Source organism: Sorex fumeus, unplaced genomic scaffold (genome assembly GCF_029834395.1).
Source record: "Sorex fumeus unplaced genomic scaffold, SorFum_2.1 ptg000073l, whole genome shotgun sequence".
In the NCBI taxonomy this organism is placed as follows: domain Eukaryota; kingdom Metazoa; phylum Chordata; class Mammalia; order Eulipotyphla; family Soricidae; genus Sorex; species Sorex fumeus.
Window position 1 is genome coordinate 14,399,224 of NW_026606130.1, and position 27,638 is coordinate 14,426,861.

Below are 27,638 nucleotides of genomic sequence, written 5' to 3' on the forward strand. Positions count from 1 at the left end.
TGTGATGGGGTGGGTGTGGTAGGAGGTATTCTGGGAACATTGGTGATGGAAAATACATACTGGCGGAGGGATGGATGCTCAATCGTTGTATGACTGAAACTTATTCATGAATGTTTGTAAATCTATCTCACGAAGATTCAATAAATAAAAATAAAAATAATGTTAAAGACAGCAGACAGAGTGATAGTACAGTGGGTAGGGCAATTGTCTTGCACACAGCCGATGCAAGTTCAATCCCCAGCACCCCATATGGTTCTACAAGCACCGCCAGGAGTGAATCCTGAGTGAAGAGCCAAGAGTAATACCTGAGCACCGCTGGGGGTTACCACCAAAAGCAAATAAAAAAACAAAGTTAAAGACATTTTCAAGGATGAAACAACGGCCACCCCTCCCAAACAGGAACCCACAGGGCGCCCACTCCCCACCCCAACTCGAAACCCCGAAAACCAGCTGCTGCAGGCAGCCGGGACCACGGACTGGGGCATCTGCCTCCACTTCCGCAGCGAGCACCAGCACAACTAGTCGCGGCACCTCCCCAACAAGCATCTGTACTGGCTGGGGGCATTGCCACCACTGTAGGGGCACAGCCTCCTCGGAAGTGGGCGTGGCCTCCTCGATAGTGGGCGTGGCCTTCTCCAGGGTGTGCGGGCGCTCACGCGGCCAGTTATATTTCCCACTCCCAGCACTCTGGACTTTCATCCCAGCCTTTATCACCTACATCTGTGGAAAAAATTCTGGCCACCTCAACTACAATACAACAATAATCCACTGGCCTACTCCAATTCTAACAAAAGGCCAGTACGCAAAGAAGCTGTACAAGCCCAATATTAAAAGAGCACCTCCTCCAAAGCTTCACTAGATGCCCGTCATAAGCCAAAGAAAAATGCCTGAGAGGATGGTCAGACTCTACAAGGGGAGAAGAGTGATCACCATCGACCGACCTTATCCAGAATCCTTCCCCATGATAAGAGGGAACAGTACTAGTGAATTTCAGGGTTTGACCACTAGACAACCAAAACAACATGAAAAAACAAATCTCCACTACAAGGAGAGGACGAAGAAAAGAGTCCCGAATCCTCAACCAGGGTTATCCACAAATTTGCTCTCTCCGATAAAGAATTCCGAGACGAAATGCAGAGGATGTTCAAGGATCTACTCAAAGAATCAATGGAGGAGACATCCAGAACACTAAAGGAAGAAATGAAAGAAACAATAGAACAGAGACTCGAGAAAATACAGGAAGAAATGAGAGAAGAAATAAAAAAAGCTACAAAAAGAAGTGTCACAAATAAAGGATTCGGTAGACAAAATTAAGAACTCAGTAAGTGCCCTTAGTAGTAAGATGAACAATGCTGAAGACAGGAACAGTGAGCTTGAAGATGAGCAACAGAAATCACATAGGGAACAACAAGCAATGGGAAAAGACCTCAAAATGGCTCTAAGTAGAATCAGAGACGTACGGGATGACGCCAAGAGGAACAACATTAGAATCATTAGAGTACCAGAAGGACAGGGAGGCAACCCCAAAGAAAGAGCCGTAGTCAAAGAAATCATTGCTGAAAAGTTCCCAGAGTTAAAGAATGCAGACCGCCCTCTCTTCTCTGGAAAGAAGGATGGCAGCCGCATGGGAGCCTTGTGGACAGCAGGTATGAGCCGGGGGTGTGGGGGCGAATAAAACCTCATGGGAAGGGGGGCGTTCCGGTCCGTCCTTCACGCCCTACCGAGGTCACCAGTTGCCCCCCACGAGCGGCTCTCCAGCACGGCCACAGCCCCAGAAGCACAAGGGCTTAATGCAGAACCCAGCAGCTTGGAGCAGAAAAGTGAAAGGACTATGCGTTAATACAGGCAATCATTTCTGCCCAGAGGGGAAAGGGTGTTGCTCCCTTCCGCCCTCCTCCCTCTGGAAAGAAAGATGGCGGCCACTTGGGAACCTTGTGGACAGCAGGTATGAGCCGGGGGTGTGGGGGCGACTAAAACCTCATGGGAAGAGGGGCGTTCTGGTCCGTCCTTCACGCCCTACCGAGGTCACCAGTTGCCCCCCACGAGCGGCTCCCCAGCACGGCCACAGTCCCAGAAGCACAAGGACTTAATGCAGAACCCAGCAGCTTGGAGCAGAAAAGTGAAAGGACTATGCGTTAATCCAGGCCATCAAGTCTGCCGGAGGGGAAAGGGTGTTGCCCCATTCGCCCTCTCTTCTCTGGAAAGAAGGATGGCGGCCGCATGGGAGCCTTGTGGACAGCAGGTATGAGCCGGGGGTGTGGGGGCGACTAAAACCTCATGGGAAGGGGGGCGTTCCAGTCCGTCCTTCACGCCCTACCGAGGTCACCAGTCACCCCTCACGAGCGGCTCTCCAGCACGGCCACGGCCCCAGAAGCACAAGGACTTAATGCAGAACCCAGCAGCTTGGAGCAGAAAAGTGAACGGACTATGCGTTGATCCAGCCCATCAAGTCTGCTGGAGGGGAAAGGGTGTTGCCCCATTCGCCCTCTCCTCTCTGGAAAGAAAGATGGCGGCCACATGGGTGCCTTGTGGACAGCAGGTATGAGCTGGGAGTGTGGGGGCGACTAAAACCTCATGGGAAGGGGGGCGTTCCGGTCCGTCCTTCACGCCCTACCGAGGTCACCAGTTGCCCCCCACGAACGGCTCTCCAGCACGGCCACAGCCCCAGAAGCACAAGGGCTTAATGCAGAACCCAGCAGCTTGGAGCAGAAAAGTGAAAGGACTATGCGTTAATCCAGGCAATCATTTCTGCCCAGAGGGGAAAGGGTGTTGCTCCCTTCCGCCCTCCTCCCTCTGGAAAGAAAGATGGCGGCCACATGGGGGCCTTGTGGACAGCAGATATGAGCCGGGGGTGTGGGGGCGACTAAAACCTCATGGGAAGGGGGGCGTTCTGGTTCGTCCTTCACGCCCTACCGAGGTCACCAGTTGCCCCCCACGAGCGGCTCTCCAGCACAGCCACGGCCCCAGAAGCACAAGGACTTAATGCAGAACCCAGCAGCTTGGAGCAGAAAAGTGAACGGACTCTGCATTGATCCAGGCCATCAAGTCTGCCGGAGGGGAAAGGGTGTTGCCCCATTCGCCCTCTCCTCTCTGGAAAGAAAGATGGCGGCCACATGGGAGCCTTGTGGACAGCAGGTATGAGCCGGGAGTGTGGGGGCGACTAAAACCTCATGGGAAGGGGGGCGTTTCGGTCCGCCCTTCTCGCCCTACCGAGGGCACCAGTTGCCCCCACGAGCGGCTCTCCAGCACGGCCACAGCCCCAGAAGCACAATGACCTAATGCAGAACCCAGCAGCTTGGAGCACAAAAGTGAAAGGACTATGCGTTGATCCAGGCAATCATTTCTGCCCAGAGGGGAAAGGGTGTTGCTCCCTTCCGCCCTCCTCCCTCTGGAAAGAAAGATGGCGGCCACATGGGAGCCTTGTGGACAGCAGGTATGAGCCGGGGCTGTGGGGGCGACTAAAACCTCATGGGAAGGGGGGCGTTCTGGTCCGTCCTTCACGCCCTACCGAGGTCACCAGTTGCCCCCCGCGAGCGGCTCTCCAGCACGGCCACGGCCCCAGAAGCACAAGGACTTAATGCAGAACCCAGCAGCTTGGAGCAGAAAAGTGAACGGACTCTGCATTGATCCAGGCCATCAAGTCTGCCGGAGGGGAAAGGGTGTTGCCCCATTCGCCCTCTCCTCTTTGGAAAGAAAGATGGCGGCCACATGGGAGCCTTGTGGACAGCAGGTATGAGCCGGGAGTGTGGGGGCGACTAAAACCTCATGGGAAGGGGGGCGTTTCGGTCCGCCCTTCACGCCCTACCGAGGCCACCGGTTGCCCCCCGCGAGCGGCTCTCCAGCACGGCCAGGACTCCAGAACACAGAAACCAATTTCTTAACTATCTGACTTTCAGTAGAAATACTTCCAGGGTCAATAGGTAAAAGAGCAGAAATCCAAAACCAACATTTAATTCTTGAACCCAGCCGTAGAAAGCAAATCACTTCACAATGCTTTTTCAGCATGTCTGATTGGGGGGGGGGCGTAAACTCTAAATAATAGTGGTGAATCTTTTATTGAAACAATGAATCTAATCAAAGCAGATAGAGTGTTAACTAGAATTCATCTGCTTCACAGGGACGGGGAGGGGTGGGGGGTGGGGTTTTATTGGGGTTCTTCATGGTAAAAAATAAGTATTGGTAAAGGGAAATGTGTTTGATATTTGCATGACTGAGACATAAACCTGAAAGCTTTGTAACCTTTCCCACAGTGATTCAATAAATAAATTAAAAAAAAAAAAAAAAAAAAAAGAATGCAGACATCCAGGTCCATGGAGCCAGAAGGGTGCTAGCTAAAAGAGACCCTAAACACACACACACACACACACACACACACACACACACATACACACACTCCAAGGCATATCATAGTCAGAACGATGGATGCTGTGGACAGAGACACAATACTACAAGCAGCAAAGTCAAAGAAGGAAATCACATACAAAAGAGCACCCCTTAGATTCACAGCAGACCTATCAGAGGAAACCCTCTAAGCCGGAAGGCAATGGTGAGATATAGTGAAAAAAAACTCAATGAAATGAACGCCTCACCAAGAATACATTATCCAGCTAAACTCTCACTCAAACTTGATGGAACGATACACCATTTTGTAGATAAACAACAGCTCAGGAACTTCATAGACTCAAAACCAAATCTAAAAGAAGAATTAAAGGGGCTCCTGTAAGATAAGAAGGAAAACACTTATAAGCACAACCAACCCCTACAGAAAGATGGCACAAAACCCCATAACAATAATCTCTCTCAATGTCAATGGTCTAAATGCACCAATCAAGAGACACGGAGTGGCAAAATGGATCCAGAAACTGAAACCAACATTTTGCTGTCTACAATAAACTCATCTGAACAATCAGAGAAAACACAGACTCAAAGTTAAAGGATGGAAAAGAATCCTGCAAGCAAACAGCTCCGTCAAAAAAGCTGGGGTGGCCATACTAGTATCCGACAACATAAACTTCAGGTTGAAAAATATTAGAAGGGACAGCAAAGGCCATTTTCTATTTATCAAGGGATACGTACGACAGGAAGAAATCACACTCTTAAATGTATAGGCACCCAATGAGGGACCAGCTAAGTACTTAAAACAACTGCTAACAGATTTTAAGGAGGACTTTGCTAGCAACACATTAGTAGTTGGAGACTTCAACATCGCCTTATCACTTCTGGATAGATCAACACGAACAAAACCCAACAAGGAAACATTGGCTTTGAAGGAAGAACTAGAAGAGAGAGGCCTAATAGACCTATACAGGGATTTACACCCAAGAAATAAAGAATACACATTCTTCTCCAGTGCACACGGAACATTCTCCAAATTAGACCACGTGCTAGGCCAAAAACCATACCTCAATAGAATCAGGAAGATAGAAGTAGTATCAACAATCTTTTCAGACCACGATGAGCTCAAGATAGAAGTGAATCACACAAAGACATTGAAAAAACAAATCAAACACCTGGAAATTAAACAGCTCAATGTTAATCAACGAGTGGCTCAGGAAGGAAGTCAAAGACAAAATCAAAAGATACCTGGAAAACAAACGAGAATGAAGACACGAGCTACCAGAACCTATGGGACGCAGCTAAAGCCACGCTAAGAGGAAAATTTATAGTGTTGCAAGCATTCCTAAGGAAAGAAGGAAGGGCCTACATAGATAACTTAACCAAACAGCTCAAGATTTTAGAAAAAGACCAACAACAGGAACCCAAAATTGGCCTAAGGAAAGAAATAATAAAACTTAGAGTAGAAATTAACGACATGGAAACCAAAGAAACAATCCGAAAGGTCAATGAAACCAAGAGCTGGTTCTTTAAGAAAATAAATAAGATTGATAAACTACTGGCAAGACTCACAAAGAAAGAAAGAGAGAGAACCCTAATAAACCGAATAGGAAATGAAAAAGGGGACACTACAACTGAAACCAATGAAATCCAAAAGATCATCAGAGACTACGTTGAGAGTCTGTAGGCCACGAAACAAGAGAACCTAGAAGAAATGGATAAATTCCTGGAGTCCTATAATCTCCCAGGACTGAACCAGCGAGACTTGGGATACCTGAATAGACCCATTCATATCAAGGAAATTGAAGCTGTAATCAAAAGTCTTCCCAAAAACAAAAGCCCAGGCCCAGATGGGTCCACTAGTGAATTCTTCCAAACATTCAAAGAAGACCTTTTGCCAGTCCTCCTCAAGCTTTTCCAGGAAATTGAAAAAAAACTGGAACCCTCGCAAACAGCTTCTATGAGGCACATATCTCCCTAATACCTAAAAGCAAACAAAGACACCACCAACAAAGAAAATTATAGGCCAATATCCCTGATGAACACAGAGGCGAAGATCCTCAACAAAACATTAGCAAAAAGAATCCAACAACTCATCAAAAAGATCATACACCACAACCAACTGGGATTCATCCCGGTGATGCAAGGATGATATAACATTCGGAAATCAATCAACATTATCCATCATATCAACAAAAGTAAAGATAAAAAACATATGATCATATCAAAAGACACAGAGGAAGCTTTTGACAAGATCCCGCACCCGTTTATGATGAAAACTCTCACCAGAATGCGTTTTGAAGGAACTTTCCTCAAGATAGTCAAAGCCATCTATGACAGACCCATGGCAAGCATTATCCTCAATGCGGAAAAGTTAAGGGCCTTCCCTCTAAGATCAGGGACAAGACAAGGATGCCCACTATCACCACTTCTGTTTAACATATTACTGGAAATACTTGAAATTGCGATTAGGCAAGAAAAAGACATTAAAAGTATCCAGACAGGAAAGGAAGAAATAAAGCTCTCACTATTCACAGATGATATGATACTATATCTCGAGAATCCTAAATCCTCTACCAAGAAACTCCTAGAAACAATAGCCATATAAGCCATATAACAATACCCAATAGCCAGTAAAGTCGCAGGCTATAAAATAAACGCACAAAAATCCATGGCCTTCCTATATGCAAATAATGAGAGAGGGAAAGTGACATGAAAAAGATAATCCCATTCACATTTGTGCCCCAGAATATCAAATACCTCGGGATCAGCCTAACTAAAGAGGTAAAGGATCTCTAAAATGTCAACTACAAAACGCTACTCCATGAAATAAAAGAGGACAGGAGGAAATGGAAACACACCCCTGTTCATGGATAGGAAGAATCAACATCGTCAAAATGGCAATCCTCCCAAAAGCATTAAACAGATTCAACATGATCCCTATAATGATACACATGAAATTCTTCAAAGAAATAGATCAAGCACTCCTGAAATGCATATGAAACAACAAACGCCCACAAATAGCTAAAGCAATCCTTGGGAAAAAGACATGGGGAAGCTTTACCCTCCCCAACCTCAAACTCTACTACAAAGCGGTAATGATTAAACAGCATGGGACTGGAACAAAGCCAGGGCCACAGACCAATCTAACAGGTTGGAATATTCGTACACACAACCCCAAGTGCATGAACATCTAATCTTTGATAAGGGAGCAAGAAATTGTGAAGTGGAACAAGGAAAGCCTCTTCAACAAATGATGCTGGCATAACTGGACAACCACATGCAAAAAATTGGCTTAGACTTCGACCTAACACCATGCACAAAAGTCAGATCAAAATGGATTAAAGATCTCAACATCAGGCCAAAATCCATAAGATACATTGAAGACAAGGTCGATAAAACCCTCCAGGATATTGAGGCTAATGGTATCTTCAAAGACGACACTCCACTGACCAACCTAGTGGAAACAGAGATAAACAAATGGGACTATCTTAAACTAAGAAGGTTCTGCACCTCAAAAGATACAATAACCAGAATACAAAGACAATATACAGAAGAGGAAATGATATTTACCCAATACCCATCTGATAAAGGGTTGATATGAAGGACATACAAAGCACTGGTTGAACTGTACAAGAAGAAAACACCTAACCTCATCAAAAAATGGGGTGATGAAATGAACAGAAACTTTTCCAAAGAAGAAATCCGAATAGATAAAAGGCACATGAGAAAATGGTCTACATCACTAATCAAAAGGGAGTTTCAGATCAAAACAACAATGAGATATCATCTCAAACCACAGAGTCTGGCCCACATCCAAAAGAACAAAAGCTACCAGTGTTGACGCCGATGTGGTGAGAAAGGGACTCTCCTCCACTTCTGGTGGAAATGCCGACTGGTTCAGCCCTTGTGGAAAATAGTATGGATGATTCTCAAAAAATTATAAATTGAGCTCCCATTTGAACCAGCAATACCACTCCTGGGAATATATCCCAAAGAGGCAAAAAATTACAGTCGAAATGACATCTGCACTTCTATCTTCATTGCCACACTATTCACAATGGCCAAAATCTGGAAAAAAAAACCCTGATTGCCCGAGAACAGATGACTAGTTGAAGAAACTTTGGTTTCTTCAACTACACAATGGAGTAGTATGCAGCTGTTAGAAAAGATGAAGTCATGAAATTTACATACAAGTGGTACTACATGGAAAGTATCCTGCTAATCAAAATGAATCAGAAAGAGAGGGACAGACATAGAAAGATTGATTTATCTGGGGAATATAAAGTAATAAATTGGGAGACTAACAACCAAGAATAGCCGAGATAAGTACCAGGAGGTTCGCTGCATGGCTTTGGAGGCCAGCCGCACATGCTGAGGGAGAAGGCAGTTCAGATAGAGAGGGGAGCACAAAGTGAAGGGTGTTGGGAGGATCCTCCCAGGATGAGACATATCTGCTGAAAATAGACTATAGACTGAACATGATAACCACTCAATGCCTCTTTTTCAAAGCACATAAATATGCTCAACATCACTAATTATTAGGTAGATTCAACTCCAAACAAGGATGTGTCATCTCAGAACACAGAAACTGGTCCACATCTAAAAGTACAATAACAATCAGTGTTGCTGCAGATGTGGGTAGAAAGGGAAAATCATTCAGTTTCGGTGGGAATGCCAGGTGGTCCAGCCTTTTGGAAAACAATTTGGCCATTGTTCAAAACCACTAAATATTGAGCTCCCATTTGATCCAGCAATACCACTTCTGAGAGCCCAAAACCTCATAGCAAAAATGCCCTGTACAGTACTATGTTTATTGAAGCACTATTCACAATAGCCAAAGTCTGGAAATATTTTGGGAAATCTGAATGAACAGAAACTTCTTCACAAAGAAATATAAGTATCCACAGGCATATGAATAAGTGATTAATTATCGAGGAGAGGTAAACAAAAACAACAATGACTTATCATCACCTCATGACACAGAGAATGCCAAATATTAAAAAGCACAAGAAATGCTAATGTGGATGTGGAGAAAAAGGGACTCTAACTCACTGCTGATGGGAATGCTAGTTGGTACAGTCTTTCTGGAAAACATATAGATATTCCTTACAAAACTTGAAATTAGGTTTCCATATGACCCAGCGATAACTCCTCTGAAAATATAGCCCACGGGACCACAAACACAGATAAAAGTTATCTGAACTGCTCATTTCATTTCAACACTACTCACAATATCCATAACTTGCAAACAGTTGAAGTACCCGAGAACAGATGAGTGGATAAAGAATATATGTTACAACTAGATAATGGAAAATTGCACAACTGTTAGGGAAAATGAAGTCATGAAGTTTGCTTATTATGCATGTAAGGACATGCAGAATATCACGCTGAGTGAAATCAGTTAGAGATAGTGGGAAAACATAGAATGATTTCACTCATTTGCGGGACATTAAAAATATTATGTGAATAATAGAACAGTAGAAACTAGAGTCAGTAAAAACTGGGCCATCATAGGAAGCTTGCTGCAAAGTGGGAGGGGACTGTAGTTAAGACAGAGAAGGGACCGCTGTGATAATGATAGTTAGAAATGATTGCTTTTGGCCCAAACTGAATGTTGAAAAGAGGTAAAGTATTATGCATGATACCCTTTTAGTAACAGTATTGGAAACCAGAGTTCCTAAAAGATAAATAAGAAAGAGAAGAAAAGTGTCTGACATAGAGGCAGGTTGTGGGTGTAAGAGGGTGGGGCCAATGGGTGGGAGGAAAACTGGGGACATTGGTGGTGGGAAATGTGCACTGGTGAAGGAATGGGTTTTGGAATACTGTGTGACTGAAACTCAATCATGAACTGTAACTGGTCTCTCATTAAATTAAAGGTAAAGGTAAGGTAAAGGCCCTCCCGTTGATCGTCGATTTGCTCGAGCGGGCCCAGTAACGTTTCCATTGGAGACTTTGTTGTTACTGTATCTGGCATCTCGAATACTCTCGGTAGCTTGCCGGGCTCTCCGAGAGGGGCGGAGGAATCGAACTCGGGTTGGCCATGTTGGCCGCTTGTAAGGCGAACGCCCTACCCACTGTGCTATCGCTCCAGCCCTATTAAAAACATTAAATTAAAATGGAGCCAAAAAAACCCCACCCCAAACTGAGTGTTATGACAATTTATAATGACCCCATACCTAGTATCATGGTAAATGGTGAAAAGCTGAAAGTATTGCCTGTGATATCACATTCACCCAAAACATGTCCACTTTATAAAAAACAATATTGAAGCGCTTGCTATTGCAATCAGTCGAGAAAAAGAAATCAAAGGGACACAAGTTGGGAAAAGAAAAAGCCAAATTATCACTATCTGCAGATTACATGATATTATGCAGAGAAGGCACTTAAACAACCCCCTCCTAAAAGGTCCTAGAAACAATGAACAACCAATCAAATTAGTTGCATTCTTATATGCAAATAATAGATCAGAGGGAAATGCAGTTAAACAATCTGTTCAATTCAACATAGTTTCCTAACCCATCAGTTTCTAGGAATCAACAATAGAGGTGGGCATCTGCATCACGAAAACATTAAATCACCTAAGAAATTGATAGAAGACCTAATAAATGATAAAAATATTCCATGTTCACGTAGGGGAGGAATCAATATTGTCCAAATGAGCATTGTACCTAAATTTTGTTATATAGATTCAACATGATTTCCCTTCAAATTCAAATGAAAATTTTAAAGAATTACAACAGTCATGAATAAAGTTTGTATGGAATCAAAAGAAATGTTGAATAGTGGCTGGAGCGATAGCACAGCGGGTAGGGCGTTCACCTTACAAGCGACCAACATGGCCGACCCGAGTTCGATTACTCCGCCCCTCTCGGAGAGCCCAGCAAGCTACTGAGAGTATTCGAGATGCCAGACACAGTAACAACAAAGTCTCCAATGGAGACGTTACTGGGCCCGCTCGAGCAAATCGAGATTCAACATGATTCCCCTTCAAATTCAAATGAAAATTTTAAAGAATTACAACAGTCATGAATAAAATTTGTATGGAATCAAAAGAAACGTTGAATACTGGCTGGAGCGATAGCACAGCGGGTAGGGCATTTCCCTTGCACGCAGCTGACTGGGGTTTGATTCCCAGCATCCCATATGGTCCCCCGAGCACTGCCAGGAGTAATTCCTGAGTGCATGAGCCAGGAGTAACGCCTGTGCAACGCTGGGTGTGACCCAAAAAGATAAAAAAAATAAAGAAAAAATGCTGAGTGGACACTGGAAAATAAGGACCTTGGAGGTATTTCGTTACCTCCTAATTTGAAACTATAGTCTAAAGCCACAGTAATTATATCAGCCTTATACTGGAATAATAAAGATAGGCTTTGTTTTAGCTTGCCGGGCTCTCTGAGAGGGGCAGAGGAATCAAACTCGGGTCGGCCATGTTGGCCACTTGTAAGGCAAATGCCCTACGGCTGTGCTATCGCTCCAGCCTCAACATCACTTATTATTAGGGAATTAAAAATCAAGACCAGGTTGACTATCTCACACTAGTGAAAATGGCACATTATCAGAAATATTGAGAACATTCTGTGTTGGTGGGAACGTGGAGAAAAAGAAACAGTGATCCACTGATGATGAAAACGTTGTCTGGTTAACCTTTATGGAAAATCACTTCGAAATCCCTCTAAAGTAAGAATTGAGCTGTCACACGACACAGTAGTGCTATTTCTGGGTAGTAAAACACAAAAGCAAAAATAGAAATTCATTCACAATGGAAACAATTAGTAATTTCAGCACTTAGTACAATAATTAAGAGGTGGAATAAATTTAGGTGTCCAGAAGAAAGACAGAAGTGAAACACAAAGATATGTCACATGGAATACTGTGCATCTGAAAATAATGACAACACCATGCAATTGGCGGCGACTTGGACGGAATTGGAGGATATCATGTTAAATGAAGTAAGCCAGAAGAAGGACAAACACAGGATGACCTCATTTATCTGTAGTGCTGGACAAGGGAATGCAAGATATCAAAGAATGGATAACTTCTTCACTCTTCACCCCAGGATATAGGAAGAAGAAAGTCCGTTAAGTAACGGAACGGAGATGGTAGCAAGAAGTCGAAGAGAAGTAACAAGGGGTAGAGATCAAGGTCCTTGGGTAGTTGTGGAAAGGAATTATATATCTAAACCACAGATTCAACAGTGAAAACATGAGCCAGCCAATCTTAAATGTGCCTCTCAAGAAGACAGGCTGTGGATGTGTGGGAGAAACCTGGGTTTATTGGTGGCGGGATGTTTAACAATGGTAGTGGAACATTGTATGCCTGAAACTGAAGTTTGAATGACTTTTGAAGCAAGTTCCTTTAATAAAACATAAATGACAGGGGCCATTGAGATAGTCCAGTGGACAAGGCTCTGCCTGGTGTGAGTCCAACCGAGGCTTTATCCCTACAGCCCCCTGAGCACTGCTAGTACTGGTTTAGGAATGCAGAACCCAGGGTAAGCCCTGAGTACCACCAATTGTGGCCCCAAATAAAAAACAAAGAGAAATTGTGATTAAAATAGATGCCCTATTGAATGAGAGAACATATTAATAAGCACACAATTGACAAGGGCCAATGCCCGAAAAAAAAATACAAAGTCAACACAAGTAACACCATAAAAATGCAGGGAAGTGTTGTTCAGACTTTTGAAGTTTCCTCAAAGAAGAGAAGGTATGTTTACCATCTCTGAATATTGGAAAATTGTACATCAAAAGGGCAATGAGATATTACTTCTTTATGCCACTGAGAAAAAGTGCTTTGGGAATGCAGCATAAAAGAATTCTCATTAATAGTGGGATAGTTAACTGGCTCGGCTTCTATTTAAAACAGAAAAAATATTTAAAAAACTGGAATTAAAATATAAACCAGTGATTCCACACTTTGGCATCTATCTCAAGAATGAAAAAATACATATTAATTTGAAATATATACATACCTATTTTAATTTCAGTGATATTTGTAGTAGCCAAGATGTGGAAACAATACAAATACCCGCAAAGAGATGATTGGATAATGATATATATACATACATATACACAAATATAATATATACACACGTATATGATATATATTCATATATACATATATATACATACATGCACACACACAAAATATGATATACTATTCCAACTTGGATGAAACCAGGGGGTGTTACACTAAGTAGAGCAAGTGATAGAGGGTATTGGAAAATGTGAGTTGAGTTCCTCATTTATGGTATGCAAAGAAGCAAAGCAAGGAAACATCCAGTGTCTGATAAAATCAAAGCCCTGTGACTCTGACATTTGTGGGGTTTTGGTTGATTGTTGTGATACAGTAACATTGTACATCAAAACATAAACATCAATGCAGTTGTAAACAATATTATCTTAATAAAAAATAGAAGAAACTAAATCTGAACCAAATTCATTCTAGTTTGCATATATAAAAGTGATTATTAAATTATATATGTGTATAGAATAGCATAGGTATTGAGAAATGTTAGTTTTATGTCATCCATTTGAAGTCACGGGTTTTAAATGCATGTCTTCAATTTGCTACCTAGGAGCTATAACAAACACTCTTAGGAAGTCAATCAAACTTGCTGAGCTCTAGTTCTCCCATCTGTTAAAATTATAGTTAATGTTCAAGTGTATTTCTATATAGCATGTTAATCAACTCCTGCATACAATGGTATATTTCATGAGCAATGTCCCACCCTCAATCCTTTTGTATCCCTGGGGAGCATCTGATTCTGTGGCATGTGCTATTGATGAAACAAGGGAGGGGGTCTGTCTTATCTAAGACAGTTGGATAGTTAAATTAGAGAAACCTATCAGTCTAAGGCTTTTTACTTTGCTCTGATTATATAAGTTCTAAGAATACTATCAGGTTCATTAATAAATGATTAACTGAATAGGAAAAACGGGCTCCTGATCACTGATAATTTAAAAAAATATTTTAGGCTCCTTAATTTACAATAGCCGGGATTTTTTAATCAAAGCTGGGTGACAACTTCTTTGGAGACAAGAGAAAACATTTCTAAGGCTCTATGATATGATTATATCTCTGTCTCTATATCTGATACTGTATGAAGCAATGTTTGATTCTGTATACTTATTGATATTGTAGAAAATCACCACATATATTGTATCTTAAGCCAATCAATTTTCCTAAAGTTAGAAGTCTAAAATAAAGGTCTGGACAATGCTGTCTTCTTCCTACATGCTCCAGAAAAGCTTCGTTCCCTTGTCTTATTCAACTTATAAGGGTCACATGATCCATTGGCTCATGGCCCCTTTCGTATATTGCCACAAACATTTTATTCTGTGGTCATAACTCCTACTATTCTTTTTAATCCTGCAGCCTCCTCCCTTATAAAAATCCTTGTTTTCTATTTAAAAAAAGTCCTTGTTTTATGTACATTGAACCCATCTTGATAGTACAGAATGATCTTTCCTATTTTAATCTCTTAATTCTTAACTTAATCACATCCCCAAAGTCCCATTTACGTTGTCAGAACATAGCCACAGGTTTCAGGAATTAGAATATGTCCATAGTTAGAGGACTGTTTTTAAGCCTATGAAAGGTACTCTGAAATATTATTGGGATTAGCAAAATCAGGTGGTACTGTGGGATTTGTACATTTTGAAGGGTAGGATGATCAGGAAGAGATCACTTATAGACTGGGAAATGTCATGAAGTTTGTACCCCAACTAGTGTACCCCCAATATAAGCATAATTTGCATGAAATCTAAATGCGCTAAGTATGAGATATGTGATCAAATAGAAGGGCAGCAAGATCACAAAGACGAGCAGTAAGATACAAGTTTGGTAGATTGACAAGAATGACTCTAGATTCCAATTTAGTCCCCAGGTGACATTGTGAGAGCAGCATTTTATGTCAACAATCATTTGTATCTAAATTTATTTCAGAACACCTGAAAACAAATTGGCAACGGTTTGAAGGGAAAAGAAAATTCCAGAATAAGAAAATTTTAGCCTCTGTTCAAATGGAGGAGAATGAGACATAGACAAAAACCAGGGGCCTCTCAGAGATTTGAAAAGGATAATGATTTCTATGAACTTAGAGCAATTATTTTAAAGAAAGAGAAATATTACTAATCTTACCTCATTGCCACATTACTTCCATCAATGACAATTGGCCTCAAATTGTCAGTGTTTCCCATTCCATCTTCAAGAGACAGTTCAGGGCTTGAAATTTCTCTTGAACCGGGCCCCCGAGGTACTAACAGACTCAAGTTGACCTGCATTTCTGAATCACCTTTGTTCCCCAGCCTTACAAGCTCTGCCAAAACATCATTAATAAGGGATTCTGGACCCAGCTTGTTGAGCACTAATTGAATTTGCTCCTCTGCATAGCCCAACTTTAGAGCAAAATCCATCTTAGCTTGGTATTCCTTTTCCAAGTCAAGTTTCCCACCCTGTAGAATGCTGCTCTGGGAGAAGCTTGGACGATCTAGACAAGGTGATCTACAAAGTTGGCGGTGTGGTTTGGAGGGAATCGCCTTTTTCTTCAGCTGAAAATCTTCAGGTTGGAAACTGCAGTCATTGTTTTTGCTGCTCTTGAGGCTTGTCTGTTCAGGATCACTTTCAGAGCTAATCCATTCTTCAAGCTCAGCATTGTCCTGCTTTGTGTTCTTCTGCTTAGCCTGACACTTCTCTTCCTTATAGGCACTCTTCTCCATTTTTGGTGTCTCCACTGCAGCTGTGGCCGTCATCCCGTTCAGAGGGAAGTCTCAGGTATAATCAGCTTTTTTTCTCTTTAGCCCGCTTGGAATCTTCGTATAGCAGCATCCCTCTGTGTCACAATGCAGTGGTGATAATGGTGAAAGAGATGGTATGATTTGGCATGTCCAGGTGTTTCCAGTTCCTACAAATAAACATATGCACCACAATCATGTTTAGAAAAATTCTAGAAAATCATTTGGAATACAGACTTTTCTTCCTAAGAAACTAAAGCTTGGCTGACATTTTATTTTTCAGCTCATAGTGATCTAAGCTTAAATTTGAAGTCTCTCCTTGGGGCCCAGGACATGATAGAGGGTTTAAGTTTCTGCTTATGGTCCTCTGAGCATCACCAGAGTAATCCCTGAGCACAGATCTAGGAGTAGGCCCTGAACACTGCTGGGTGTGGTTAATGGCAAGAGTCCCTACAAACGAAAAAAAAGAGAAAAAATTAAAAAGTCCTCCCTCTAAAACTATAAAAAAAACTACTAGAAATAATGACCCCAGTAAAGTGGAAGAATTAAAACTCAATACATCTAAATATATTGCATTTTAACAACACAATGAGTTGGAAGGAAAGGACATCAATTAAATAATCGTATTTATAATATCATCAAAAGTATAAAATGGGGGAGACAGAGAGAAAATACATGTCTTGCATGCCACAGACTTGGGTTTGAAACCCAACACCACATATAAATGGTTCCCCCAAGCCCTGCCAGGACTGATTCCTGAGCACAGAACCAGAATACAGCTCTGGGCAACTCTTGGTGTAGCCCCTGACCTCAAAATCATAAAAAATGGGAGAATAGTTAAAATTAAAATATTGTTAAAAGAAATAGAAGGCACAAAGAAATGGGAAGATATACTGGAAGAAATATTATTAAAATGATCATAATAAGAAGCAACCCAAATGTTCAACAACAGATAAATGGATAAATTATCTATCTATCTATCTATCTATCTATCTATCTATCTATCTATCTATCTATCCATCTACACACACACATATACACACAATACAACACTATGCAGTGGTAAGAAAATATGGAATTTTGAAGTTTTTTTTGGATGGAACTGAAGGATACCATGTTGAATAAAATATCTCAATGAGAGGGATAGATATGATCTCCCTCTCTCGCTCTCCCTCTCTCTATCTCTCACTTTTGTCCTTTGAGCCATACCCATTGGGGCTTGGGGGACCATCTGGGATGCTGGAGATTAAATAGTATAGCAGACGTCCTACCCACTGTACTGTTGCTCAGGACCCAGAATGATCCTCTCAAATGTGGTATATAATGGAAATTAGTAAGGGAATAACAAACAGCCAGATGCAACAGAACCTCCAAACCGGTCTACAGTACTGAGCTTAGCAAAGGCAGGAGGTGTATTTGTGAGGGGTGAATATGATAACGGTGGGGAGAAGTAGATGTTCAGATGGAGGGTGTGTTATAATGTGTGACATGAATCATATTGACAGCTTCTTTATTATACTTGATCACTTGATCACTTGACTTCCCGTTAATCGCAGATTTGCTCAAGTGGGTGCCAGTAACGTCTCCATTTGACCCTGTCGCATGCTAGTGTAGCCCAATCTTTATTATAATTGCTGAATAAAAGCAAAAAAAACTCAACTTGCATAAGGTGCAAGGACATTTGAGAAAGCATATTAATGCAGGGTATTGGAATCACTTCTCAAGGGTGTAGAGATCATGCTTTGCATATGAGAGGCTTTGAGTTCGATCCCTGACATCACATGACCCCTGCCAAACACTACTAGCACTATTGGGTCTAAGCAGCACCTTATCACCAGTCAAAGCAGTGACAGTGAGCTTCCAAGAACTGCTAGAGAGAACCCTAGAAAATTAAATATAAAGCACTAATCACAGGCAGTTGTATTTGCTAACTCTTCCTCTCACCTACCTCATTTGTTTCCACAAGTTTGAGTTCTAACCTTCCCCAAACACTCATTTTCAATTTTAGCCTTGATACGGTCATATGTAAATGTGAGTTATTGATAACTCTCATGGCAAGTATTCATACCATGAGAAAGAAGTAGCTTAGAAAAATGAACAGAGGTTTTCAATATATTTATAGCATGAAACCTTTAGTTTGAGAAAGACTACTAACAGTCAGGCAAGACTACAGCCATGTGAGCACTGACAAATTCTTCAGCCAGCCTCTAATCTAAAACTAACCTACTGGGGCTGGAGTGATAGCATAGCGGGTAGGGCGTTTGCCTTGCACGCAGCCGACCGGAGTTCGATTCCAAGCATCCCATATGGTCTCCTGAGCACCGCCAGGAGTAATTCCTGAGTGGACTGCTAGGAGTGACCCCTGTGCATTGCCAGGTGTGTCTCGCCCCGCCCCAAAATAAAAAAAGCTAACCTACCTATGTAGCAAATGGACTACAAATTTCCAGTTACAATTTAACGATTAACACAAATAACAAAACAATAAATAGCTCTATTTAATACTTTGAGAGTGCAATATTTGAATATTTATAAACATCACATACATACAGAAGCAGCATCTTTTAATTGATGCATATGCAATGACTTCTCTAATCATAATATGCTTGAAACTTTAAAATTTTCTCTTAATGTACTAGCCAACAGAGAAATACCCATTTTACATTCAGTTCTTTATTAATGTTTTACTTGCATTTCTAAGCCTGTTTCTCATATACGTTCCAGACTATCTAACTTATATTTTATTCTCTTCAAAATAACTTCGATTGCGAGCACATTAGGATTCCCCTGCCCCATTGATTACATTTTCTTGCCTCCAAAACATTTTTGAGATACCCCTGCCACATTTATCCAAAACTCCCAAGTCATTTAGAAATAAATATATATAAAACAAAATGTATATGTTTATTTTCTTGGCAAATACAAATATGTAATGTTTAAATTTTTCAAAAAATATTGTATTTATAGAATCACTGTTAGATACGCAGTTACTAAGTTGTTCTTTGTTTGGTTTCAGTCATACAATGTTCCAAAACCCATCTCTTCACCAGTGTACATTTTCCTTCAACAATGGACAAGATTCTCTTCCGTCCCCGCCCCTCGCCTCCTGCCTCTTTGGCAGGAAATTTCCTTTCCCTTCCCTTCCCTTCCCTTCCCTTCCCTTCCCTTCCCTTCCCTTCCCTTCCCTTCCCTTCCCTTCCCTTCCCTTCCCTTCCCTTCCCTTCCCTTCCCTTCCCTTCCCCTTCCCCTTCCCCTACCCCTACCCCTTCCCCTTCCCCTTCCCCGTTTTAGCCTTCCCCTTCCCCTTCCCTTTCCCCTTCCCCTTCCCTTTCACTTCTCTTCTCTTTCCTTCACTTTCCTTCCCTGCATCATGGTTTACGATACGGTTATTATAACGTTAAATAAACTCATCTTCTATAAAAAACTTTATGATGTATATTCCTTTACTTAACTTCAGCACTCAGTTCTTGTGCAGAGTGATCATTTCCTACTATTATTGTCATTAGGTCACTCTTGTTAGGTCACTTCTCTATAATGTCATTGTCATTATTAGGTCACTTCTCTATCTTAACACCCACTTGTGGTCAGCTTCCAACTGTGGACCAGTGCATCAGGCCCCTGTTTCTTCTGTCCTTGGATATCAGTCTCATACTATATCCCACAAACGTGTGTAATAATTCTATGTCTGCCACGCTCCCTCTGACTCAGTATGATGCTCTATCTATTTATAAGCAAATTTCATGACTCCATTTTTTCTTTGTGACTGTGTAGTCATTGTGTATATGTACTCTTGGAATTTCTTGGTTTTGAGCACTTGCCTCTCTCCAGTGAGTGCAGAAGTTCATATCTTTTATCTTTTCTATCAGCAGTTCTTCCCCTATCTATCTTCTCTTTAAGCTATCCCTGTAATTCTGAGATTATTCCTCTTGCTATATTCTAAGTATCTTGTATTTTCCTGCATTTTAACATTCTACTTGCCATTGTCTCTACTTTTTTGTTGATGTTCTATTATTGTTTCCATGCACATTTGATATGATTGTCAGCTTGCTCAGTTCTGCTACTATGATTCACTGCTTCAGTCCTTAGCTCCTTCCATTTTAAGTCAATTCTTTAGTGTTTTGTTTTCCTTTGAGGTGAGTGTATATATTATATAATAATTTTGTCATTTCAGTTACCATGGAGGAGACTATTGTTCGGAGCTCATCTTCAGACAATTTTAAGAATTCTGATTAATTTGAGGATGTAGCTGTGTTTCTGTGCTCATGGGTTAAAAGTGCTGAATTAGTTTGTTTTCTCCCATTTCTAATGCCTTGTGGTTTCTTTAGTGCTAAACTTTAAATTACAGATAATGTGAGCAGTTTCCTGTGTATCAGTCACTAAATTCTACTCCTATTTATATCGCTATTAATTTTTAGCCACTAAGCTGCATTGTGATGAAATTTTGGCCAAAGAAGTAGGATTAGTTTGCGAAATCTACTGGTGGTTTTGTTGGTGTAGTCTGTATGCACAGTGTGACCCCTTGGATTTACAACAGGTGTTCAGGTGTATGGGTAGGTAGAGAAGAATATGTTCTGAGTTCTGACAAGTGCCTTTATAGAGAGCAGAGATTAAGGGTGAAGAATGTCAGGACTCAGGGTTCCACTTGTGGTTCCAAAAAGGTCCCAGATTTTCCCATTCTTCCTTCAATAATGTTGCACATATAACTTTTTAAAGCAATCTACTAACTGGTCTTTCTCATAACTCAATTAAAAATATAACCCTCTAACAATTTTCTTAATTCTTAATGTTACCATATTTTGATTTTATTTTACTCCTTGTAGTAAAAATATTAATTTACAACAAATATGTGCTTTTCTCCTTCTTCATTCAAAAACTCTTTAGCCAAAGGGACCCTCATAATAGCTGTCTGTAAAATACTTTGTGTTGCTCAAATAAGAAGCCACCCAGAAATTTCCTCATGATATTGAGAGCACTTTTGTATTCACAGTATTTCATTATTTCTGGCATAAATATCAATATTGTAGGGTGTAACTTCCAGGCAGTTTATCATTTTATTTCCAATTCATTTCTCTTTCCTTGAATATATTGGCAAAAACCAAGACACCGTCTACATGTACCCATACTTTCATCTATTCCAACATTTTTGCTAGGTTCAACAGCATTTTGAAATTTATCGACAGTTTCTCTATTATTCCTAAAATTTTATTTAACTTATCCTCCATTCCAGCTGCAATATTGTTGGGAAAATCACTTAATCACTTAACTTCCCGTTAGTAGTCGATTTGCTCGAGCGGGCGCCAGTAACGTCTCCATTTGTCCCTGTCGCGTGCTAGTGTAGCCCAATGGCATCTGTTCGCTCCGGGAACATGAAGGGCCTCAAACCGATCGTTCATGATCTTGACGAAGAAGTCTGACCATCTGGTAGGTGGGCGGCCACGCGGTCTTTTGACATCCCGTGGAATCCAATCAGTAACAGCTCTAGTCCAACGGTCGTCTTTAAATCTCATTACGTGACCAGCCCATCTGATTTTCGACACCTTGGCAAATGAGACAGCGTCCCTGATCCTTGATCGTCGACGGATGTCAGAACTCCGGATTCGTTCTCTCATTTGAGTGAAACGTGATATTCCAAGCATAGCTCTTTCTATTCTTCTTTGGGAGACCTGAATTGTCCTGCATTTATCAGATCAAAACCAACCCGGTCAGCCTCCCTTCGGGGCGGGTGCCGGCGGGGGGGATGCGTGTGTTGGGAAAATATGAATGAATAATTAATAGATAAATTACAATCACATTTCATATTATTTTTATGAATAGATTTATAGTCATTCATTTTGGGGGCCATTATAACCTTATATTTATGGCATTTGCATTTTACCTATAATCAATAAGCATTTTGTATCAAGCTTCCAGAACAGTTAGTGTCTTACGATATTAGATGCAAATTAGTTTTACGTGGTACAGATATTTGTTTCTTCCATGATCATTTGTAGTATATATTTTGTCAAGAATACTTTTATAAGAAAAACAATTATTTTTGGTCAATATTTTCAAGTCACTGTCACTGTCACTGTCCTCCCGTTGTTCATCCATTTGCTTGAGCGGGCCTAGTAATGTCTCCATTGGAGACTTTGTTGTTACTGTGTGTGGCATATCGAATACATCACGGGTAGCTTGCCAGGCTCTGCCGTGCGGGCGAGATACTCTTGGTAGCTTGCCGGGCTCTCCGAGAGTGGCGGAGGAATCAAACACAGCTTGGCTAGGCTGGCTGCGCACAAGGCAAACACCCTACCGCTGTGCTATCGCTCCAGCCCATATTTTCACGTAAAAATATTTATTTTTATGAATAGTCGTATACCACTGTACCTCTTCCTCTTATTTGCTGCCATTCTCTTTCTATTTTTGGTCCTATTTGCTGCCATTCTTTATCATGTTCATTTATTAAATCAGATTAGATACATTCTTCACCATGTATATCAGTAGGGTTCATTTTCTAACAGTTCACCTTCCTTCAATGAGATGCATTAACAAAATTCTACCCTGAAGAAAATGAGTATTATTTGTCTTAGTATTTTGAGCTTGTAATTATAGGTTTATCAGGTTAATCATCAATATCCTAATATTAAATGCTTTGTATATTTTAATAGGAATGTTTTAAAAAGCTAATAGTTATTATCTATACACTTACAACTCAATATATTAATGCTGTTACATAGTTTATAATATATCATGTAAAGTATTAAAATAAAATTAATTTTAATATAAAACGATAAAATATTAATATACTACTAATAATCAATAGTTAATAACTGCCATCACATTTGGAAAAAATGGTTATTGTTGCCTAAATTTCACATTATAGTTTAGTTGCCAGGCTGGAGCAATAGCACGGCAGGTAGGGCATTTGCCGTGCACACCGTCCACCCGGGTTTGATTCCTCCATCCCTCTTGGAGAGGCCGGCAAGCTATCGAGAGTATCCTGCCCGCACAGCAGAGCCTGAAAGTTCCCCGTGGCATATTTGATATACCAAAAACAGTAACAAGTCCCACTTTGGAGACGTTACTGGTGCCTGCTCTAGCAAATCGATGAACAAAGGAGGACAGTTACAGTGACTTTAATTGTCACCTTCCCATTCTGGAACACACCAGAATGTGTGAGTATAGAATGCTAAATAAGCATACTAGATCATGAAAAACACAAATTGCAATCAGGATATTAAGGCATTGAGACATTTTCCTGACCTCTTGTCTCCAGCTTTTTAAAACGTTCTTTTTTTTAAATTTCTGCATTTACCCAATTGGTTCAATAGCATGTAGTTTGACCTCCTAATCCTGGAATTTTTTCCATCTTTTTTCTTTGGGTTGATTTCTGTTTTCGTATAACTGACGTTGGAAAAGATGATTTACTAGTGAGTGCACTCCATTTATATTTAGGGTGATTACTGATAAAAGGGTCTTTTAAATTTTCCTTGTGGTTATTTTATATCTCATTTTTATCTTTTTCCTTGTGTTTCTATCTACTGTATTTTAGGTGATACCTTTGCGTGCGTATCTCACTTTACTCTTCAATTATATTATTTGTGTCTTAAATTATGGTTAACATGAGGTTTGGACAGAATGTCTCCTATTTCAGTCTTTCTAACATGCTCTCTTAATGTTCATTTCAACTTCTCTGTTCTCTCGTTTTATTTTTTTATTTTTTAAGGAATACTGCTATTTATTCAGCCACTGATTAGCTGATTGAATTGGGCATGAACTCCACCTTAATTTTAAAAAATTTTCCTTTTATATTTATTTATTGAATCATTGTGATAAAAGTTACTAAGCTTTCAGGTGTAAGTATTGTTCATACAATGATCAAACACCTTTCCCTTCACCAGTACTCATTTTTCACCACCAAGAACCCCAGTATAACCCCCTCCCACCCCTCCAAATTCCTGTGAGGCAGATGATTTCTACTTAACTCTTCTCTACATTGATTACTTTCATTATTTTGACAAAAGATGCATCATTATTATTTAGAATTTCCCCCCAAACAATCAGAATTGCTGAAAAAGCATTGTGAAATATTTTGTTTACTATAGCTGGTTATGAGAATCATATAATGTCATGCAGCCACGATTTTGGATTTGTGCAAAGAGCCAGATAATTATGAGATTGTTTTCTGTGTGTCTGGTGTTATGGCCATGCCGGAGAGCCGCTTGTGGGGGTTAACTCGTGTCCTGTGTAGGGCTTGAAGGACGTGCCAGTACCGCCCCCCTTCCCATGAGACTGCAATTGCCCTGTCACAGCCAGCTCATACCTGGCTTTCCTATAAGCTCCGAGGTGGCCGCCACCTTGCTTCCAAGGGAGGAAAAGGCATAAGGGAGCAATGCCTGGGGAGGCATGGCGCCGTAGTTTAACACATGGTCCATTCACTTTTCTTCTGCAAGCGCCAGGTTCTGGATTAAGTCCTTTTGCCTCTGGAGCCATGGCCATGCCAGAGAGCTGCTTGTGAGAGGGAACTCGTGACCTTGGTAGGGAGTGAAGGACGAGCCGGTATCACCCCCTTTCCCATGAGACTGCAGTTGCCCCGTCATCCACGGCTCATACCTGGCTTTCCAATAAGCTTTGAGCCGGAGGACACATTGTATTCAGTCCAGATGCATTTCTGCAAAAAGCCGCTGGGTTTCAAGATTTGTTTATGAGTCTCCAGTATCATGGCTATTAATCAGCTTGATCAGGAGCCAGAGAAGCCGTTTGTAGGTGGCGACTCGGGGTCTTGTTGGGATGGGGAGAAAGAGTCGGCTCCTCCCTCATGTGGTGAGGCCCCATGTGTCTCGTCACTGCAGGCCCAAACCTGACTGTCCAGTGGCCTCTGGAGAATGGTGGTCACCAGGCCGCCAGGGGGAACAGGTCAAGGGATGAAACCTATTCCCACCTGGAGTTGCCTAGCTCCAGTAACCTACTGCAGGAACAGGACACATTTATGCCAAAAGCCTTTGGGTTCTGAGATTCGTTTCTGAGACTCTGGGATCATGGCCATTAAGCAGTTCGATCAGGAACCATGCCTCCAATTATATAGCTGAGCCGGAGGTGGTTTGTGTGTGTGTCTCCCACATACCTAACTTTTGGTCGTTTACTTTCCTTTGGTCCAAGTTTTTCGGGTCTGGCCAAAGACACAGCAGCAATTTTGGGGTATCTGTAAGTCTGACGTTGCCATCAGGCTGCTGATGCACTCACCTCACAGGTACAGATTGACCTGCTGGTGGCACCATACCCCACTTCTTTTATTTTTATTCTCATAAATTCCCTTTATCAATTGTGATCATTGAATTATTTGAGGTATTTATAAATACTTGTATAATTATATCCCAATAACTTTTAAGCTTTAATGTTTGATACTCTATTCTAATATATTGTTACAACTTGTTACAATATTTTCACCTTGTTCAAATTTTTATGTTATTCCTTTCTATGTAAAATGTAATTGAAACATTTTTTCAAGGGAGGTATAACGGTGGTGAAATTCTTCAACTTTTTTTCCATCTGGAAAATCTTGATTTTCCTTTATAACTGAGGGACAGTTTTGTTAATAAAATATAAGCATGCATAGCTTAGAAAGGGAGATATGCTATAATAAATGTTCTTTCAGTGATTAAGTTGTTTTGAAAATATGTTTAAACAAATCTTGATGATTTAGCATACAATATAGATTGCATAGTCTACTACACACAAAGATTATACAACGAAGTTTGTTGGAATCACAATCAGATTCATGGTGTCTTTGAAAGATTAATAAGTGATGGATTACTATATTTTTTGTTATTTATTTATTTATTTATTTAAATTAAGAGACTGTGACTTAAAAAATTGGTCATAATAGAGTTGTTTCAGGTATACAATGTTCCAATGTCAATCTTTTTACCAGTGTGACATTTCCTCTCCCAGTATTCCCAGATTTCCTGCCATCTCCCATCCTGCACTGTTCTCTTGACAAGCATTATTTCATGTTATTTGCTCCAACAAAATTTAAAGGAATGTAAATTGAAATTACCAAAAAATAAATCAACAAAAGTCAATTTTTCATGATTAATTGCTGCATGATTTAACCTATTTTCATTAATATAAAAGTAAAGTAAAGTAAAGGCCCACCCGTTGATCGTCGATTTGCTCCATTGGAGACTTTGTTGTTACTGTTACTGTGTCTGGCATATCGAATACTCTCGGTAGCTTGCTGGGCTCTCCAAGAGGGGCGGAGGAATCGAACTCGGGTCGGCCATGTTGGCCACGTGTAAGGCGAACGCCCTACCTGCTGTGCTATCTCTCCAGCCCTTCATTAATGTAATTGAATAAAATATAATAAAAGGTATATTCTCATTTATATAAATAAGTATGAAATCTAGCACCTAATATATATGTTTTCTTTTGCACTCTTATCTTATTGTGGTAATCATCATGTCTTTCCTGCCACAAATAAAACTATTCTGTGCTACTGTAGCACTGTCCTCCCATTGTTCATCGATTTGCTCGAGCAGGCACCAGTAACGTCCCACAACAAATTGTGAGACTTCTTGTTACTGTTTTTGACATATCAAATACGAGTATCTTGTTAGGCTTTGCCGTGCAGGTGAGATACTCTCAGTAGGTTGCCGGGCTCTCTGAGAGGGGTGGAGGGATCGAACCCGTGTCGGCTGTGTGCAAGGCAAAGGTTTCAGGTTGCTGGAGCTGGTTCTCTTCGGGCGGGACTTTGTGACTGACAAATCTGGGTTCAATAGAACTGAAAATGTAGACCCTTCCCCCGTATTTCCCTGCTTCCAGCAACTGAACCATCATGTCCATAAGCCACCTCTTGCTGGCACCCGATAAACTCGATCTGGCTGCAATCCATTGTTGCAAGTTCTTCTCCTCAGAAGAGAGTTTAACACAACACACACCATAACCATGCCATTGGACCTAGCAACATGCTGTTTCACTGGGGTACCCAGTGAGACCCTCCCCACCCCAAGGTACATAGTTTTCTTTATACATGTACTTACCTCCTTAGATAAACTGATTCAAATTTACTTGATTTTATGAGGCACAATTTTGAACAGGATTCTTTTTTAAAAATATCACCTTCTGGGTCAAGTGGGAGCTCAATTTCTAATTTTTTTGAGAATCGTTTCATACTGTTTCCAAAAGGGCTGAACCAGTTGGCATTCCCATCAGCAGTAAATATATCCCGGAAGGAAAAAAAGTACAGTTGAAATAATATCTGCACTTGTATGTTCATTGCTGCACTGTTCACAATTGCCAAAATTTGGAAAAAAACCCCGAGTGCCCGAGAACAGATGACTGGTTAAAGAAACTATGGTACATCTACACAATGGAATACTATGAAGCTGTTACAAAAGATGAAGTCGTGAAATTTACATACAAGTGGTTCTACTTGGAAAGTATCATGCTAAATGAAATGAGCCAGAAAGAGAGGGATAGACATAGAAAGACTGCACTCATCTCGGCAATATAAGGTAACAGAATGGGAGAAGAACACCCAAGAATAGTTGAGATAAGTACCAGGAGGTCTGATCCACGGCTTGGAAGTCAGCA

The 27,638-nt window shown here is 41.0% G+C and overlaps 1 protein-coding gene across 1 annotated transcript in view; it reads right to left on the reverse strand.

Moving 5' to 3' along the window:
* LOC130038140 (probable ribonuclease ZC3H12B) overlaps positions 1-16,178 on the reverse strand; it is a 94,900-nt gene extending 78,722 nt beyond the window's left edge. The window contains exon 1 of the mRNA XM_056130052.1: positions 15,481-16,178. Coding sequence (XP_055986027.1) covers positions 15,481-16,091 — 611 coding nt within the window. The 5' untranslated portion in view covers positions 16,092-16,178. The remainder of the gene's footprint in view (positions 1-15,480) is intronic.
* Between the last annotated feature and the right edge of the window lie 11,460 nt (positions 16,179-27,638).